The sequence below is a fragment of the Pyrus communis genome, chromosome 8, assembly GCF_963583255.1.
Source record: "Pyrus communis chromosome 8, drPyrComm1.1, whole genome shotgun sequence".
NCBI classification, from domain to species: Eukaryota; Viridiplantae; Streptophyta; class Magnoliopsida; order Rosales; family Rosaceae; genus Pyrus; species Pyrus communis.
Window position 1 is genome coordinate 18999015 of NC_084810.1, and position 18598 is coordinate 19017612.

The 18598-nt window shown below is 37.2% G+C and overlaps 2 protein-coding genes and 1 pseudogene across 7 annotated transcripts; 1 reads left to right on the plus strand and 2 right to left on the minus strand.

Annotated features, from left to right (window-relative positions):
* Positions 1-356, plus strand: part of LOC137743072 (U11/U12 small nuclear ribonucleoprotein 65 kDa protein-like) — a 6927-nt pseudogene extending 6571 nt beyond the window's left edge.
* A 544-nt stretch (positions 357-900) lies between these two features.
* Positions 901-4739, minus strand: LOC137742106 (putative pentatricopeptide repeat-containing protein At1g12700, mitochondrial). Of its 2 annotated transcripts, XM_068481857.1 has the most exons (3): positions 2328-4739; positions 2118-2194; positions 901-1306 (listed from the first exon to the last, which is right to left on the minus strand). In XM_068481857.1, the coding sequence occupies exons 1-2, from the start codon at positions 4032-4034 to the stop codon at positions 2162-2164; spliced, it is 1740 nt and encodes a 579-aa protein (XP_068337958.1). In that variant the 5' UTR covers positions 4035-4739; the 3' UTR covers positions 901-1306; positions 2118-2161. The 2 variants fall into 2 exon arrangements, with proteins under 2 accessions (XP_068337958.1, XP_068337957.1); XM_068481856.1 differs by having other exon boundaries at positions 2118-4739.
* A 299-nt stretch (positions 4740-5038) lies between these two features.
* LOC137742105 (E3 SUMO-protein ligase SIZ1) lies at positions 5039-16625 on the minus strand. 5 transcript variants are annotated; one of them, XM_068481853.1, is made up of 18 exons: positions 16462-16624; positions 16203-16343; positions 15345-15425; positions 14583-14625; positions 13397-13469; positions 13024-13186; positions 12684-12814; positions 11611-11679; positions 11076-11163; positions 10911-10986; positions 10676-10749; positions 10375-10482; positions 9775-9936; positions 9038-9142; positions 8869-8949; positions 7523-8738; positions 5719-5889; positions 5039-5591 (listed from the first exon to the last, which is right to left on the minus strand). In XM_068481853.1, the coding sequence occupies exons 2-17, from the start codon at positions 16224-16226 to the stop codon at positions 5747-5749; spliced, it is 2637 nt and encodes an 878-aa protein (XP_068337954.1). In that variant the 5' UTR covers positions 16227-16343; positions 16462-16624; the 3' UTR covers positions 5039-5591; positions 5719-5746. The 5 variants fall into 5 exon arrangements, with proteins under 5 accessions (XP_068337954.1, XP_068337952.1, XP_068337953.1 ...); XM_068481851.1 differs by having other exon boundaries at positions 5039-5602; XM_068481852.1 differs by having other exon boundaries at positions 5039-5633.
* Between the last annotated feature and the right edge of the window lie 1973 nt (positions 16626-18598).

The following is an 18598-nucleotide window of genomic DNA, read 5'->3' on the forward strand; positions in this document are numbered from 1 at the left end:
ACTTGCAAAAGCTGAAAGCAATATTTTGGATTGCAGGAAGGAAGAATGAGAGGTCAAGCTTTCGTGACATTTCCATCGGTTGAACTAGCCCATTATGCTTAGCATCAAGAATCCAAGATGGTCTTGGTGCTCATCTGCTAGTTTTATGGCGGATTTTTAATTGCATCCATGTATTCAGTTTTGCTTACGATTCAAGCAGATAGATGCAGTCCCCTTGTGATCTTGATGTTGGTTAAAATTACTCGTGTTATGCCATTGTACCTTTGTTGCAGAATCTAGTAAATGGGTATGTGTTCAAGGGCAAACCAATGATCATCCAATCTGGCCGGAATCCTGTAGCTGGGAAAGCGAAATAAAATGATCAACTATCTGGGGAGGTTCTGAACCATAGATTTTAGTTCTTTCTCTTGCCTAGCATCTATGAGCAAGCTGCACTTTCCTCGCTCTTGTGCCATTTTTAATGACATCTTACTTCTCAATCCACCATGTTAACAGTTTACTGAATTTTTAATCACCTTCAACATTGCGGATAATCAGCACTCTCAGTTTGCCAACATCAATAGATTTATATCGTGCAATCGTGTTTTTTCTTTTAGAAATTGGCTGGGAGTGAGGTTTTCTGCAGAACTTCTCGAGCACGAATGGGGCAGTAGAGGTTTTCTAGAGGTTTTCTAGAAAACCCTAATGACCATGGTGCAGTAGAAGTTGTGATTAGTTACTCAATATGTTGCATTTCATTTGAGTCACTAGAGGTTTTCTAGAAAACCCTAATGACCATGGCAACAGCCATTGTATTGTAGCTTGACCGAAACAACTGAGCCATCAAAGTTAAGCTTCATAAGAGCTACGAGAACACGTTATTTCTCCTGTACTTGAATGTATATTTCGGAAGCCCAAATATGATCAGAAGAAGAAAGCATTATGCGGTAAGCGGAAGGAGGCGGAGCGCAGCATTACAAAACAAATTCCGACCTCTTACCAAAAAAACTGTAGGGGAACGTTTGTTACACCTCCTTCAGAGGGACAAGACTAAGTGGGACTATAATCCCATGTTTGGTGTAGTAAAGGATTCAGTCAAATGAGGCTAGCTTGGACTCGCCGGCCTCGCTGTGTCATTATCTAATCCCAGCCGAAAGCTCGGTATTAGCTAGGATTATGTCACCACATCTTGTCTTCCCCAAAACCGTCTCAAGCAGTCCATCTACAGTGACCACAGCCGCACCACGGCCTAAAATCTTAGAATCCGGTTACCACCGAGTACCCTTCCATCCCAATTGCCGCTCCCCTCCCCTTCCCAAATCCCGTTCTGCAGATTGTGTGAGAACAAATAATGAGTTTTTTTTCAAATTTCAATTACCAAACAGAGCAAAAATTGAAAAAATCAAAAGAGGAGTAAGGGGTCTGTGTTTGAAGTAGGAGCACTATGCGTCTTCTGTTATGGGTTTTTGGTTGAAAGGGTGAGGGTATTGAAGCAGAGCAATTTGTGAGTGCTTATTTTTTGTTTTGTTTTGCGGACGGTAAGAGATAATAAGTTAGGGTTTAAAAAATTATTTTAGTCTATAGCTTAGTCCGATAGTGCACGGAACACTTCACTATTTTTATTCCAAGATTCCGAATATAAACGAAGGATGAAGTGGCCCGGTTGTGAGAGCACTAGGCACTCCAAGATCCCGAATATAAACCAAGGATGAAGTGCGGCTGATTTTAATACGATGCTGCCTCCAAATATGCGGTGGTCTCTCACGACTCTCACCCAAATGTATGACCTGGCTACTGTCACAGGTACTTGTTTTTCGAACAATCATCTACACTACAGCTACCGTGGTGGCTTTTGGGAGTCTGGGATGCCTTCATCAAACGTTGCAAAAGAAAAAACAATAGCGTTTGCAGTACAACCATGAATCTGAGAGGTATGTACTTGGATAGACCTGTCCTATTAAGTTAAACGGAGCCATAAATATGTCTACGAATTTCATCAGTCCAGATACTCTGCTTCCCCAACAGATATCAATTTCATCATCATTGAAGAGTAACATAAAAGTTGCTCTATCACTTGATAGATTAAATTAATAACACATATCATTCGTCACTAAGCGATGCATGAATGAATGGGCTACCTGAACTGGACCCAGCAGTGGAACAACTCCCTCCAATGCAGCACTCAAGGGAAGGATGCACGGAAACTTGCCAAAAACTGCAAAACATGCAAATCAATTTCATCACAATCTTTGTATCAATGCCAACAATGCGGGTGAATTAATGATCAACTCCGTAGTTGATGCATCTGCAGAAAAACCCCTCTCCACCATTTCTTGAATAAGCCTCACCGCCTTTGATGTCTCGTTGTCGTTGATAAACCCTCGGATAATTGTGTTGTACGTGCAACCATCTGGAGAACAGCCTTTCCCTTCCATTTCTCTAAGCAAGTTTTCTGCTTCACTTGTTAGCCCCCTACTACAAAATCCACTAATCATTGTATTATACGTTGTGGAATTAGGTTGAATTCCCTTTGATGATAAACTAAGAAAGAGATCCCTTGCGTATTCAACTTTTTCAGCTCTACACAAACCTGCAATAAGAATATTATAAGTTACAATGTTAAAATTCAACTTCTTTTCCTCCATCTCTTCCAACAATTCAACTGCCTTGGAAAATTGTTGGTTTTTACAGAGGCCATCCAGCAAAATGTTATAAATCTGAACATTTGGAAGTTGGCCCCTAGCTTGCATTTGAGAGAACAAGTTCTGTGCATCTTGTGTTCTCCCCATCTTGCAAAACCCATCCATAAGAGTGCCATAAGTAACTGGATCTTGAACAACTCCCTTATGAGACATTTCCAAGAAAAGCATTCGGGCATCATCTATCCTTTTAAGCTTACAATAGCCGTTTATCAATATGCCATAACTACGAGCATCAACCATGCAGCCTAGGCTAAGCATTAGATCAAAGACTCTTTTCGCCTCGTCCATTTCGCCTCGCAAACAATAACCATCCATAAGCGAGTTGTAAGTAACCATATTAGGTTCAATATCTCTTTGGATCATCATTTCAACCACATTCCTTGCTTCATGGACCATCCCCTCTTTGCAGAATGTATCAACCAAGACATTGAACGTGTGCACATTTGGAAAGATATGTTTCTCCACCATTTCATTCAACAATCTTGTAGCTTCTTTCCAATTTCCTAATTTGCAGACTCCGTGAATCAAAGATGTATAGGTAATGACATTTGGGGCAATACCCTTACTTGCCATTTCTGAGAAGAGGTTCAGTGCATCAACAACTAGAGCATCCTTGCAAAGACTGTCAATGACCGTGCTATAGGCAACTACGTCAGGCTTGCAATCTCCTTCTTCCATCTTCTTAAGCAATTGGATAGCTGCAATGTTGTTACCTTTCAAGCAATGGCCCTTTACTAGTGTGTTGAAAGTAACCACATTCGGCTTGCAATTACCTCCATCCATCATTTTGTTGAAAAGTGCCGCTGCCTCAGCCTCTCTATCCTCAAGAAGAAAGCCGTTGATTAGAGTGCTGTAGGTCGTGACATCTGGTGCAAAACCCAATTTGAAGAAGTTTCCCAAGACAGATAAACTGAACCCGATTTGGTGTAAATGGCAGAAGCAATTCATGAGAATGTTTAGAGTATAAACATTAGGACGAATTCCGGACACAACCATCTGGTTATTCAAGGAGATGACTGCCGAATACTGTTTCAACTTGGCAAGTTGACCCAACAATTGAGTGAATAGGACAACAGAAGGCAGAGGACGCCTTTGAAGCATTTCGTCGAACACATTGAGAGCATCCTCGAGATTAGTGATTTTAACAAACCGGTGTTGTTGGGTGTTTCTAGATTCGGTCGATTTAGAAGCTCGAGAGTGAAACAAAGCCAAGTAATTACTGACGAAAACAACAACAGAAGAAGAAGATTGAACAAGACAAGGCAGCATACCTCTAAGTCTGAGTCTGCTGCTGCTGCTGCCACAACCAACCTTCAAAGAAGAGGAAGAAGCAGCTGTTGTTGCCAGCATCATCTTCAGTGAGGTAGCGAGTGCTGAGGATGATTTATGGAGGAATGAATTTGCTTCAACCTGTTACTAAGATTTTGTTTTTCCTTTTAGTTTGCTTCCTTCAAAAGAATTGTGTGTTGGTCTCTAAACTCCGATTATCTCTGTTATAAGTTTCATCTATCTTTTGTTATTTTTTTTAACAAACGTCATTATCTACTCTAAGGAGTGTGGTAAACTTCAAGATGAACTACCAATAATATAATTCAAATTCGTTTTTTGTGATAATCGAACCTAGGAATATCGTTAGACCATTATTTGGTTTTGTCGACATCCTTTTAGTTCCACGATAACAACAATACAGTAAAATGAAACATTGTAAAAATATTTCTAATTACGAGGCTCACTCCAAAATGCCGATGAATTAAAAACAATTACAGTTAAGAGGAGAAAGCCAAATTTAGAGCCATCCAACAAATTGAAGGGAAATATGATTGAGCCCTTAGTTGGTTGCTATATTAGAGTTCATTTAGAAGAAAATTTTATTTATAATATTTGACAAAACTCACATATAATTTCAAGAAATTTATTTAGAAGCAAATTTTTCTCATCAAGTCAAATTGTCAAATTCGCACAATAAAGATTATTATGCACTCATAAGTTCAACTCCTATAAATGGCAAGTTCGATACCAAATTACTGATGGCCCATTCATCCCGCAAATATCATTGCGTCCAAAACCGGAGTCAAAATTAGCTGGACCTGGGGGGCCTAAAAATTATCCCAAGGAGATAAATTAGGCATCAAACCAGCCGTCTAAGTCGTCAAACTTATAATTATTACTTACAAATGAAAAACAATACTGCTAGACTGAATCGCTTGCGTCACAAGCTTGAAACCGTTGAATTTCCACCCAATTGTGGGGATATCATAAAGCCTTCGGATTTTTACACAACAAAATGACATCCGATGACATATTGCATAAAGTTGGAATAACCGAACATGAAACTCAATTGCATTCCAAATACAATAAAACATATAAGTTCTTTTGGGTATAATTTCTATGTTGCCTCACCAGAAGTCAGTGTTCTACTATGATCTCAGCAACCATGACTTAAAACGTCGGCCATCGGAGCGACGCACAAGTGCCGATCCCCTGTACTTTAAATGGATCTCTATAAGTTAATACAAATATCATGCCCCAACAGTAATGGACACACCAATAAAAAGTCAATAATATCAATTTTCAAAAAATGACTATCTATATAAAAAATCTGAAACTGGAGTGAATATTTACAGGCTATTGCTTCTCACTATAAAACCGAGCCGAGGCAGCTACGTTTTATTTCTTTGACAGGGTTTCCTCCGCCACGTCCCAATTTTTCGGATTCAAATCACAATCTCCTGTACAATACCAGCATCGGACCTGCAGATTGTTAACGAGAGGAACACGAAGAATCCTGGTGCCATCACAAGTTTTGGAACAATGCAGTCGATTTGGATGCCTTGTATATTTGTATCGCTTTCTTCTACCTCGGATGCCCAGTGCAGCATCTAACGCTTCATCTCGTCAGGAACCAAATGTCTGTCAGCATTCTTCCAATTAAACCCAAAACTAGATTATTCTCTGGCTCAATCATAAGAGATTACTCCAGGATCAGCTTTCAATCCCAGGGAGATAAAACTAAAAATAAAAAAAAAAATCCAATAACCTTGTTCTCAAAACAAGCTCCAGTTCCTCTATTCAGAGTCCGAGTCAATAGAAAGATATAATCGCGGCCTCACAGAACGTTTTTGGCGAGGAAATGAGAAAGGACTATTTGATCTTCGCCTACTTGTCCTGTCAGATCTGCTACCGTCATTCATGCCGAGAAGCAAAGAAGCTGCAAAGGGTACAACAGTGAGCCTATTAATCCTTTTGATTGAACTGCAAAGAATGCCAAATAAAGGAATGACGACAAGACAAAGGGCGGGACAATTTCCACACACCTATAGTGCTATACCCAGTCTCTTTAATAAGGTTATCGACTTTACAACTCTCTCTGCGGGTTTCCTAAGAGAAAGATAGCAATATTACAAATGAAGACAAAATAAAGTTGATTGTACACGCAAGGATCCCTATGGTCTCTGATAACCACTAGTTATGGACTCGGAAAATGTTAACAGAGATGTGCAAAGAAAATTAAATGTGATTAGTCTGTGATGCGATTATATCAGTCTCTATCAATTCAACTTGCCTTGGTGAACATTATGAACTTCATGCTTTTCAAAGCTTAAGAGTGAAGGATGCAGACAGAGTAAGCAACAAGCTTGGAAAAGTTAGTTCCTATCTGAATTGCAGATTTTAGTTCCATGGTGTTCATGAACTTGAACGTGTGATTCCACACATGGTTTAGCTTGAAGAAGCTCAATAGACCCATTTCATTACTCAAACTCGTGCATATATCTTCTGAGATAGCACTCAGCATATATCAGTGAAACTTAAAAGACAAAAAAGGAGACTTTTAGAACCTGTGATAGCACATTATTTATTTAGAACACACAAATGCTCAATGAAACTAGATGCGACTGTATCCCACATTCTAAGCATGTTTATAATATGTATATTCAGTTCTTTCTGGTTTTTTACAGTCGTAAGCAAAACCAAGATCAATTTGAAAGAACCACCAAAATCTAAAGACTTGAGTAGAGACAGAAAATGAACTCTGCACGTGCTTAACGACAAGACTAAGGTGTTTGATACTGTTTCACTGGATTGAGATGAGCTGGTTCAGATCAAATTACACGAATGTACTATACAAAGAAAGAAGTCAGTCGAACTTTCAACCACTAGAATAAGGTGAGACCTCTAAGACTCAGATTGACTTAAAACCTTCAACTATTAGCATAGGAATTTAGAGGATTAAAACTTCATTAACAGGACCCAAAAATATAAAACAATTTTAGCAAGGCCACCCAAGTTAACCAAATCAAAATATATATAACAAATGGCTTGGATATATTTTCAGATACTTGTAATCCTATATCATTTGTTTAACAATAAAAATTAGTTTTCTTTGTAATCTAGTTTTCTGCTTCTTAGAGACTCTGAGCATCAATAGTTGCAAAAGAATAAAAAAGTAAGAAACTAACTTTTGCTGATAAAAAGGTATTTGAAAGTTCAATACAAGGCTACGTAATAAAACTATATCTAAAAGAGCATTATTGGTACTAATTAAACTGCCCGAAAGCTTAGCCACGTTGAGGTAAGGAAATAGGTGGAAGCAAATTCCATATGCAGAGTCAAAAGCTTACATTCAACTTTTGCTAAGAGTAGAATTATACTGACTAAATATTTTAGCTTTTCTTTTAAGACTTGAGATATAGTTAAAAGTCAATAACCTCATTCAAGAAGCAATACAAGGATGCGGAAATAGCACCTGCCTGAACTATATATAGTGAATGTGTTGCAACTCTGATGCTAATCATGAACAATCTAAAAGTCATTTGCAACAAATCTATCAAAAGAGAACAAACCTGTGTCAGCCAAGGAATCCATGGCACCTTCTCTGGATGGCATTTGCATTCTAGAATTCAAACCGGTTGGAGTTGCGGGTGCCCCATTGATGCCACTGGCGTCACCCCCAAGCCTAAGAGATATCCAATCATCAGTGTGGACACCATTTGACATATCAGCTTGATCTCTCAAATCAGAATGAACTGATGCATCTGATGGTCTTGTGGGAAGAAATATTTGAAGAGAAGGGTCATCACCAGGAAATGCCATTGGATTATCAACTAAGCCACCGTTCATGTCAACATCTGAACGTGCAACAGAAGAATCAAGTCCTAGTGTAGCAGATCTCATGGTAGTTTCTGGAGCCAAAGTGTATCCATTCATGGATGTGGAACAATTGATGGAACTATGCTGCAGACCAGCTAGGGTATCTGGTACATCTGCCTCAGAAGTAAATAACTGGAACCCGGCGCCAGATTGAGTTCCAGGAGCTAACGGTGGCCAGAGCGGAAGAAATTCATCATCGTTGCCAAAAAGACCCAAGCATGAGTTCCCACCAGTTCCAAGCGTGTGATCTTCACCATATGAATCAGCAATTCCAGAAGGCGTCACAGGAAAACCAAGCCCAGCAGCTTCAGTTCTGTCATTCCTATAGATGGTTCCAGAGGGCATTATATCATCATCAGAATCACTTAGTACAATAACTTCTGCGTCTCCTACCGGTGCAGAAGGATTTTGTCCTGAAAATCCATATGCTGAATCAACATTCAGAGAAAAAGAATCCATCTCAATTCCATTGTTGGTAGAGAAATCAAAGTTTCCACCACCATCCTGATTTACACTCGCATCTTCGCCATCCCTACCACTTCCAGTGGCACTGCTACTCATTGGGATAACTTTTAGCTCATGGTCTGCAAACTGCTCTTGTAATCTATTACCAGAAGAAGTGTTCATATCTTCAGGTTTGCTGACTTCCCAAAAGCCATTGCGATTCTTCCTGATTCCAAGTTTCAATCCAGGATGAGCTTCTGAAACACCTTCCTGTTTGACCTGCTTCAACACTTCCGTTTTTGGGATACTTTCTCCTTCTGTCGGGACACTAAGTGTACCATCAGGAAGGTGCCACTGCCCAAGTTCCCCAAGCTCCCTGCGATCACTTTCACTTTTAGTCTTAACTCGCCAAGACCCATCAGGCCTCACCTCAATCTCTGCTACATCCTCTCCACAATACCTCATCTGTAACAACCCCACGAAATAAAAAGAGAGAACAGAAAAAAAAAGAAAAAAAAAAAAAAAAAAAAAAGGATAAATCAGTTAAGTGATATTTTAGAACCACAGTATTATGTAGTGCATAAAAAGGCATTACCTTTGAAGTGATACGGTTGAAATAAGGGTCAATAATGATATTCTCCAGCGCATAGTTCTTGAGACAAATGGGGCATTGCCACTGCAATCACAAACCAAAGCTTGCTAAACAAACAGAATTAAAAACAAGGACAAACAAACTACGTCTTTCATTTTGCATAGAGGCTTACCTTCCTTGAACGTTGATTCATTTCCACAAAAACGTCAAGATCAAAACAGCCCATGTGAGGGCAGGGCTTGAATCTCCCAGCAACCTTCATTCTTGAACCACTCATCTATAAAATACATGCAGAAAAATACCAATTCAGTTCCAGAAACAATTAGCCGTTAAAAACAAGGCATGAAATATGTTAGTTGACATAAGAAAACTTGTCTCCGGACTATTCATTTCCTGTACAAAAATAATTCATCTCCGGACTTTTCATTTCATGTACTACAAAAAAATAATTCAACATGAATTCCTACAATATCAAAGAAATAAAATTGCAACATATAGAAGATATGTGTTTGAGTTAGAACAATTAGTGTCAGCACGTTCCAACAAATAAAAGATCGTCCCATCACTAGTAGGGGTGCTATTCTCCGTTGCACCAGATGGGAATTTGGAAAGCACTTTAAACAATTATCCTCACATGCAACATGAAGATGCACTCCTGATATCGAAATTACAAGAATCTGAAGAAGTTAGCAGTCCCTTAGTTATTCATATGCTTGGAAACTACGCATTCTTGAACCCATGAGATATTAATTGCACACAGCATCTTAAACTCATACACAAAAAATAAAATTCATCGAAGTATTCCATAATGCATCAGATAAGTGAGTCATATTTCCCAACTGTACTTAAACTCCAAACATAGAAGTGAGCATTTCATCGCACAAAAGGTAAGTTGGGTAGACAACTTACCGGACAACGTAGATTGACAGTAAAAGAATCTGCAACAACTTCCAAATCACTGTCACTATCATCATTATCCATTGCAGTCCCACCACCAACACAACGACACACACGAGCAAGCGCATCTTCAAAACTCTCACCATCAGACTCCTTGGGAATCAGGTTGAGAATCTAGAAAAAGTAAAATTTAAAAGACCCGCTAATATAATAAATGCCATGGAAAACCAATAACAGAAAGCGTACGAAAACTATACTTAAATATCAACGAGTACTGGAATAATATAAAATGATCAACTCTACGACAACAATAATAGTCCAGTAAATTACGAGATTGAGCTCAAAAAGTTAATCATGTATAAATTCCTGCTTCAGTACATTCAATCAAGAAGATATTTGTTGTGTTTTTATATATTGAGAAGGTTGTTGGCAATTCGACAACAGCATAATTTGACATTATGGATTTGACTTCTCCCTCACCAACAATCTTCTTCCAGAAGTTTCTTTTTCCGGTTACAAGTTTTGCAAGCATATGCTAAGTAAATTACAAGAGCATAATGCAAGCTCAACCACCCAAAGAAACAAAATCAATATATAAGACAAAAGCACTACCTGTTGCACTGTGCGTCTCTTCACAATACGAACCCCTAAGCAGAAAATGCGGGCATCGCATCCTGTTAAGGAAATCTTATTAAATCCGTCTTTCGTATATGGTGTGATCTGACAAAACAACATGAAGTACACTAAGATACTAACACAAACAATTTATTTAAGTGTTTTGAATTACAGAGCAATCAGAAAAGGCCCTGCAGTCACAAGGCAAGTAATCTCATCTAAAATAGAAAGAAAGGGTCCAGCACACAGAACAAAAACTGACAACTAAAAGCTAATAATTGCATAGGAAAAAACTCACAATTGGACCATCATCACGACCATTAGCTCCAAGAAGTTGAGAGCCAGGTCTATTGATTGCACGAACAGGCATACCTGCAAATTATACAGAACAATCTCCAATAATACACAGCACATTCAAGTGGATATACACTGAAAAAAATATATTCCAAAGCAGCATCTTTAAAGACGAGAGTCAAGATTTTAAATTAAGATAAAATTCAGCAATCTATGTCAAAATTTCAAAATAACCATACCATTGACCTGTAGATCTGCATATTGCGGCCATTGCATCCTGAATGCTACTTTGTCATTTAAAAGCATACACCAAACCTGCATTATGATGTCAAATGACCAATCAATGATTTAGTACCATTATAAAGCCAATGATTCGCCAATCTTCAAACAATACACTAACCAACCTGAACATCATATTCTTGTTTAGACAGCAAGTCCTTGTCTACTCTTGTGAGTTGAAACGTTTTCTCCACACTTTGCACTGGATTCGAACTGGACAATTGGCAAGGGGATGGGGAACAAATATCAGATGCAAAGTAAAGCATCAAAACATGGATAAATGTGCAAATATTATCAAAAGGGGTTTGCTTGTCTATATGTGAGAGTGTACATAGATACTTGACACTCATAAGGTTCATTCTACCTGTTAAAGAAACCTTCGAAGTCTTCATATTAAATCAAAAGAAAACTACTATCAGGTTACAGGAAGTTTACTCTTTTGAATATGCTGATTCATAATGGTATTATGAAATTCGAGTGAAATAACAGTGCACGCACAGTTATGGATCATATTTATGATGGCTAGGTATCATACACAACGCAATGTCATCTTCAGAACGAACTTAATTGTTGCTGGAATTAGAATGTTATTGCTCAGACCATGTGCGCATAGTACATTCATGAGAAATAACTATAAAAAATTAAACATGGTCCACTCACCCATCAGCCGGAATATTTGTAGCATGCAACTTAACAGGCTGTAAGGGATGTTGAATTGTTACCCAAAACCTGAATAAAAATAAAAAACAATTAAGCCAAAAAAACAGAAGAAAACAAATGTCATAACATAAAAGGGGGCAAAGTATTTGCAATGTTGAAATAAAACATAAGCTAAGTGAGGCAATAGTTATTACATAAAACAAACAAAGTGAAAGAACTCATTCAAACCAAAATACCATAACCTGATATAAGTAGAAATCATCACATAGCCATAAATCCTAGTCACTGAGTTTGACCCACCATACTGAAGTTACTAGTTAAGATAGGTCCAGTTTCAAAAATGGCAAGATACACCAAATATAAAACACACATTAGCATGCCAAAAGCCATGCCATCACCATAATCATTGTGATGGGACTTGGGACCAAGATGAATCTCTTCGGCTACTTATCTGGAACTGAAGTCATATCGTCTTTTAAATCATACCACATAATGATCTTACCACCCCCTCAATTCAATTCAATGTACACTTTGCCTTTCCAAAACAGCACCTTACCACCAATTAATCATTGTAACTACTTTATTATTCAAGTGACACTCAAAATTTTATGCAAACAATCATAAAGAAATATGTTATGGACCCAAAGTGAGACCTAATTTTTTGTTTGAGCAAAACTTCAGCACCTTTTATAAATATTGAATTTTTCAAATGGTACATAAACTGTGTAGAGCAGGTTATAAAGGTCATAACCCAAAAAAATGAAAATCACTTTCACTATGTTAAGATCATCATATGAAAGATATAGCCCAGTTTAAAATGGGAAAGAAGTTATACTATGTTAAGATCATCATATGAAAGATATAGCCCAGTTTAAAATGGGAAAGAAGTTAGCAAAAAGGATTTGCACGTATAAATTAAACAAACTCCCCAAGGTCCCCATAAAGCAAAACAATGACGAAGAAAAAGAAGATGGCTTGGCTAATGATTACATGAATAATTAAAAATAAAACATACGAAAAATAACCAAGCTATAATCACTTTTTTATAACAAGAAAATACTGGTGCTACATACGGATCAGCCCGACTTAGTCGACAGAGTTCACAATAAAATAATTCAGGAACTGGTGGATTGCCTTCCATAGGTTTCTCTGGAACTATAACGCAACCCATGTGTTGCCACACTTGGCATCTTGGATCTTCACACTGCCATTAAAGGTGCAGTAAAGTCATTCAAATAAGAAAGTGCAAAAACCATAAAAAGGGTGCAGTAAATGTGTTCAAATAAGAAAATGTTTCATGTACACAATAGTAGTCAAATGATAAAAGGATGGGACAAGGAAAAGATTCGTGATTAATCAAACATGCTAAAACCTAAGGGACTTAGGAAGAGAGTATGAAAATTTGTTGGATACCTTAATCATTGACTCTGTTTCTAATGAATTCCCACAGAGACAGTGAACCTTGATAGCTGACTGGTAGGGATCCTCAATTTCGCCTCTTGTTTTCACATTACTACTATCAGAGATGCATTGTCCCTTTGATGCTAAATCAGGGGCACCAGAAATCTGCATTTTTCTGGAGAAAACAGAAAAAAAAAAACCAGTCAGGGGACAAAAGCAAAGTAAAATACATAGTCGGAATAAATAGAGTATATATAAAGCACATCTGAGGACTTCTGCTCTACATTCAATATACTAGACAACAAAGGAAAAAAAAAGGGCAAAGATAAATCCATCCCTTCAATAAAATAAATGCAACAAATGTATGGCATATATGAGGACAAACCTATAGGTGTGATCTACAAGTTCCGCCACCTGTTCCTTTCCAACTGCATTCTTTTTTGCCCACATTTTAGAGACTGGAGATAAAGTGAAAGTTTTTAATGATCAAAACAAAGAATTGGAAACATAACCAAAGAATCAAAATAATGCAGACATATCATGGTGTCACAAACTAAAAGTAGTCCCAAAAGAACCAGACCAGAGAAAGATTAAATGAAAACACCATCATTAGAAAATGGTTTGGAGCATAGAAGCTAAAGGCCTGTTTGGCACTGCTTTTGGAATAGATAAAAACGCTTTTAGCAGAATTTGGCAGAAATAACTAGAAGTACTTATGTGCGATAAAAACATTTTTAGTGCTTTTCCTTTGTGCTTCTTCTTGAGGAAGCATTTCCAAGAAGCACTAGACTTTTTAGTAAAAATTGGTGTTTCTAACATATGCGCTAAAGAGCAGAGAGCTTCTGACAAGCATTCCCATACAGGCCCTAAAACCAAAAAGGTCGAGAAGTCAATTTCAGTGCACAGGAAAAAGGAAATGATGCCTAGGTTCAAAAATATGGATATCAAAAAAACTATCCAGATTTAGAATGACTTGAATCTCTATCAGGAATACGTCTCAAAAATTGAATTATTGGATGACAACCTTTAACCAAAAGCTGATGGTTAAAAAGAACTGTGGATAACATATAACATCATTAGTTTTACAAGATTTATAAATAAAATGTCTTCAATGGTTTTTGAACCAGAAAATGCGCTTTGAGGGAAAAAAGCAGTTGCATTCCTAACTCTAAGACTCTTAAGAAACCAGATACATGATCCCCGAACGTTTCTAGGTCAGCCAAATAGAAGACAAACTGCAGATGAAAGCCACTTCTAATGCTGCAAAAAGAAAGCATTATGAATGCTAAAAAGATGTAGCATGATCATTAACATAAAATGTCATACGAAGTACATCAATAACTTGTGACCCAATCAATTCTCATCTCCTATGCATTTATTATAGAAGCCAATTAAGAAACAAATACTTCTAATATCTTATCTGGCTGGACAAAGAAAAGGAACTATGCAATATGTACACTGGGTTCCCAACATATAAGCTACATTTATAGCATACAGGACTGTTACTGTAGGCTTGTAGCATTATATCATCTGAACCAGGAAAAAAAAACAATTGCTATAGAACCATTTACCTTGTTCATCAGAAAGAATGGCCAATATCCGGTCAACAAGATCCTGCATAATAGATATTGGTAAATCAGACAACGACGGCTTTCTCTTATGCCATTCATCGCAAAATCCTTGTAAAATGCTTTACAAGATACCATCATAGAAGTTAAGCCAATTATTATGCAATGAACGGGTCCTATTACACAAAAATTCCAGCCAAAAAGGTATCCAAAATAATTTGACAGATCCATGCAGTCAAATGACAGCACAGAAAGGAATAACAAAAGTACATACAAAATACTCGTAGGTGAAATCATCCATCTTGAAAGTTGCAAATATTTTTATAGAATTGACAGTTGCACTCGTAAGTGATCAAATAATGGGGAAAATAAGAGAGGGAAAATAACTAAGCAACTTTTGGTAGTCATTGAGACTATAATGCATCCCAATAGGCAATGATAACTCTCCATAACACATCAATACTGCACAATACATACCAAGGAAGATTCAATCCAACCTTGATAAATACACCTAAATTAGTATGTAGAATATAACAGGACCTCTTTTCCTTTATAGGAGTATTGACAAGAACAATGGAACCCTACATCAACATAAACCCCTGTGAACTCAGAAAAATTATGCCACAGAGCACAAAATGCAGTGCAAAGTTGAGTACATAAGTAATATCCCTTATATAAAGGAATGAAGAGGTGAGCATGTAGATGATATCCACAACTTACAGGAACCCGACATCACATCACAGGGCGGTATTTCTAGCATCTTACCTGCTTCTTCCCCTGCTTTGAAAGACCTAATTCAGTGAGAACATCTTTGAGCTCTTTTATTCGAAAATATGCCAATTTTTCCTGCAATGATAAACAAAAATTCTAAGTTGAAAATGATATGAATTTCACAAGTTGAATATTATGAAAGTCTCAATGTATCCAGCACAAGCAAAATTGTGTCTGCAACATGCATTTCAAACAGTCTCAATGAATTAAAAGCTGTGAAGGATATTTTAACCTCAAGGGGAAAGAAATGGGACATGAAAAAAGAAAGTAAAACTTATAACCGAATATGTAACTAGATTTGCTACTCTTTCTTAGAAGGTAAATCTCCACCATCCAACAATTACTTGCTAACTTTTCGATATCAACTGTATTCAAATGTCTTTGCTTCTTCGCATTCTCTGCTTCAAACTACCCAAACTCATTCTTCTTATCTCATCCATTAATACCTTATGCAAGTCACACGAACAACACTAACGATAAAATTAACCAAAAAAAAAAAAGTTGTCATTTGAGACATACCCGACTACATTATATCATCTACTAATTGAATAACAGAAAATATAAGTGACAAACACCTAAAGCTACCTATATGAGCTTATTTCCACTGATGCATTCAATAACACCGCTTGCGTACTAGTTGACTGCATTCACCAAGGTAAATTCGCAGGTAAAGCAAACATTCTGAGGCTAATGTTCTACCACATGCCAAAACTCCACCCATTACAAAATTGCATCATCCATAAAATTACATAAATAATCGCCGCAAACTCGGCTTTTTCCAGCAAATTCAGCAACTAATACACCAAGCATAAAAAAAAAACGTAATCAAATCGAAAAAAACAACTAAAATACCTTGCAACTAGCTACCAAATCCATTTTCTCCGCCAAAAATGAAGGCCCAGAAAGTACAGAATCACCTCCGGACCAATAATTTAATCAACCACCAAACCAGAAAAACGAGCACATAGCCTCCACAGGGACCGATCTAACCACCTAAAAAACCCCAAAATAATTAAAAATTAAACCATCTCAAGTTCTCAACTGATAGTCCTGAATTGAACAATCGCAGGAAAAAAACAAAAAAAAAAAACCCTAAAAATTGAAATATTACTTTCTTGATCGAATTGGGGGAGGGAGTCTAGGGTTTTTCCCAAACGCCGACTTTGCGATGCTGCTACTTGTTCTTCGTCCCTGTAATCGTTTTTGCGTTTTTTTTTCTTTTTTGACCGAAGACCCCCAACCAGAACCAATCCCCACAATTACAATGTTCGGACCTGTGGCATTATCCAATCCGGTTTTTTTACGGGGACGCGTCCGGGTTCGGTTCCGGTGCGCTCACGTGTCTTTGTGTGCCGCGCCCGCAATTTAGCCTCGGGCAAATTCGTACGGTGTGGACTTATCGGTCTGGTCCAGGGGGGCCCAGCCCGCTCTGATCTTGCCACGTCATCGTTCAAAATTGAAATAACTCATCCTGTGTTTTTTAAGTAATTTGATTTTAAAATTAGTAAACCGTACGATTAGGTGTCCATCAAAGTGGACCGGGAAAAAGCATGCACGAGAGAATCAGGAAAGAAGGAGGAAGGAGCACGAAACCATCGCCTGTGGGTCCCGCAGAGTACCAATTTTTCTTCTGCAAGCACATGTATGAATTCTTTTTTTTTTTTTTCTGGATAACTTTGTTTATTTTAATCAAAGAGTTAAAAAGAGTACTGAAAATTTGAAAGGCAGATGGGAAACTCCGAGAGGCAAGCTGGGGCCCGCACCATGGAATGGGAAAATCCGTCGTGTTGGGGAGAGATCGACTTTATCGTGGCTCAATCAAAGGTGAGATTTTCGTGTTTTCAGACTAAATGTGTAACATTATATGTTATTATATAATTAGAATGATATTTCAAAATATCATTTTTTTCTGTTGTACGATGATAAATAGTGATTCACCTTGTGGTTAGAGCACAATGAAAAATTTCTTCATTCAAAGAAGTTTCTATTTTACAAGCAAAATTTTTCATTCACATAATTTTGTGTTCATGAGCAAAATAATGAGTTGATCAACTGATTAATATTATAAATTATTTTTTATATATCGTTTCTAAAAAAATTAAGGTCGTTTTGTCAAATTTTTTTATCAAATTCCTTCATCTGCTTTTGTACAGTTTGATAAGCTTGAAACAAATTTTACAGAGTAATTTATTATTTCGTGTATGGACAATTTTCAGAAAAATATGTTGTAATATTAACAATTCGAACCATAAGTATGAGGTTTCAATAACCAACCACGAAGTATTTTGAAAATGAAGTACTCTTCATCATTTAAGGAGCGAGTTCCCTTTTCTAAAGCAAAAAACTTAGAAAATGTTTCCAAAATCAAAAAGAAAATACATCCGTCCAAAATGTAAAAGCACCCCACAATTTGTTTTGGTAAAGCAACAACTTGGAGGGCTAATGAATTTGAGATTCTGTACAAAATTATTTTGTTAAATATCTAACTTCTTTGATTTTTGACTAGATAACTTCGATAAGATTGTACTGTTTTCGATGAGATTACTGTGTAGTGCAAAGTAAGAAGGAAAACGTTTACAAAAACGCTATGTTTGGTACGCAAAAAGGAATTCAACAAATAATAAGTTTCTCATGTTTGGCAACAATGGAAAAGTTGGTAAGAAATATCATTTTTTATATATATAATGGCATATTTAGTCCTTGATGAGGACAAATTTATTATAAAAATATATAGCAATCAATGCTTTTCATGTTTGGTGAAGATATTCACTTTCCTGCCGCTATGTACCCGTGACCTAGTAAATCGTTTCTCAAAGTATGGACTTACTTGGTGTGGAAGCCAGACTTATAGTCAAAGAAGGCTAAAATGCCTCTATGAATCTTCCCAACCTTCGAAAATAGTGAATAACCGTGACTTGTCACCAGTTGTCCCTTTTTAAAAAAAAAATAAAAAACATGAACTTACCAACCATGAAAAAAACAGCATTTTCCCATTCCGAAACTCTCTTTCTCACATACCAAGCGTAGTCAAAACGCTTATGTCTCACTTATGTATACATTTATCACATCAAGGTACCAGAGAGAACTAATTTGCAATTAGAAGCCCTTGTTTATATATAGTGGTGGCCACCACTATAGAAGAAGAGTACAATGGTCGGGACAAAGGGTCGCGATCCCAGGAGGGTGAGCTAACTCAAAAAACTCGTTCTCAGTTTGAATTGTAAGTTGCATCTCACCCACATGAAACC

What these genes read in the sequence shown, in the direction of transcription:
- LOC137742106 (XM_068481856.1), bottom strand. Translation starts at nt 4,034, where the DNA reads ATGATGCTGGCAACAACAGCTGCTTCTTCCTCTTCTTTGAAGGTTGGT.
- LOC137742105 (XM_068481853.1), bottom strand. Translation starts at nt 16,226, where the DNA reads ATGGATTTGGTAGCTAGTTGCAAG. An exon ending in CGACTAAGTCGGGCTGATCC is followed by an intron (nt 11,680 to 12,683) that starts GTATGTAGCACC and finishes ATTTTTATTCAG; the next exon opens with GTTTTGGGTAACAATTCAAC. An exon ending in AACAAGAATATGATGTTCAG is followed by an intron (nt 10,987 to 11,075) that starts GTTGGTTAGTGT and finishes ATCATAATGCAG; the next exon opens with GTTTGGTGTATGCTTTTAAA.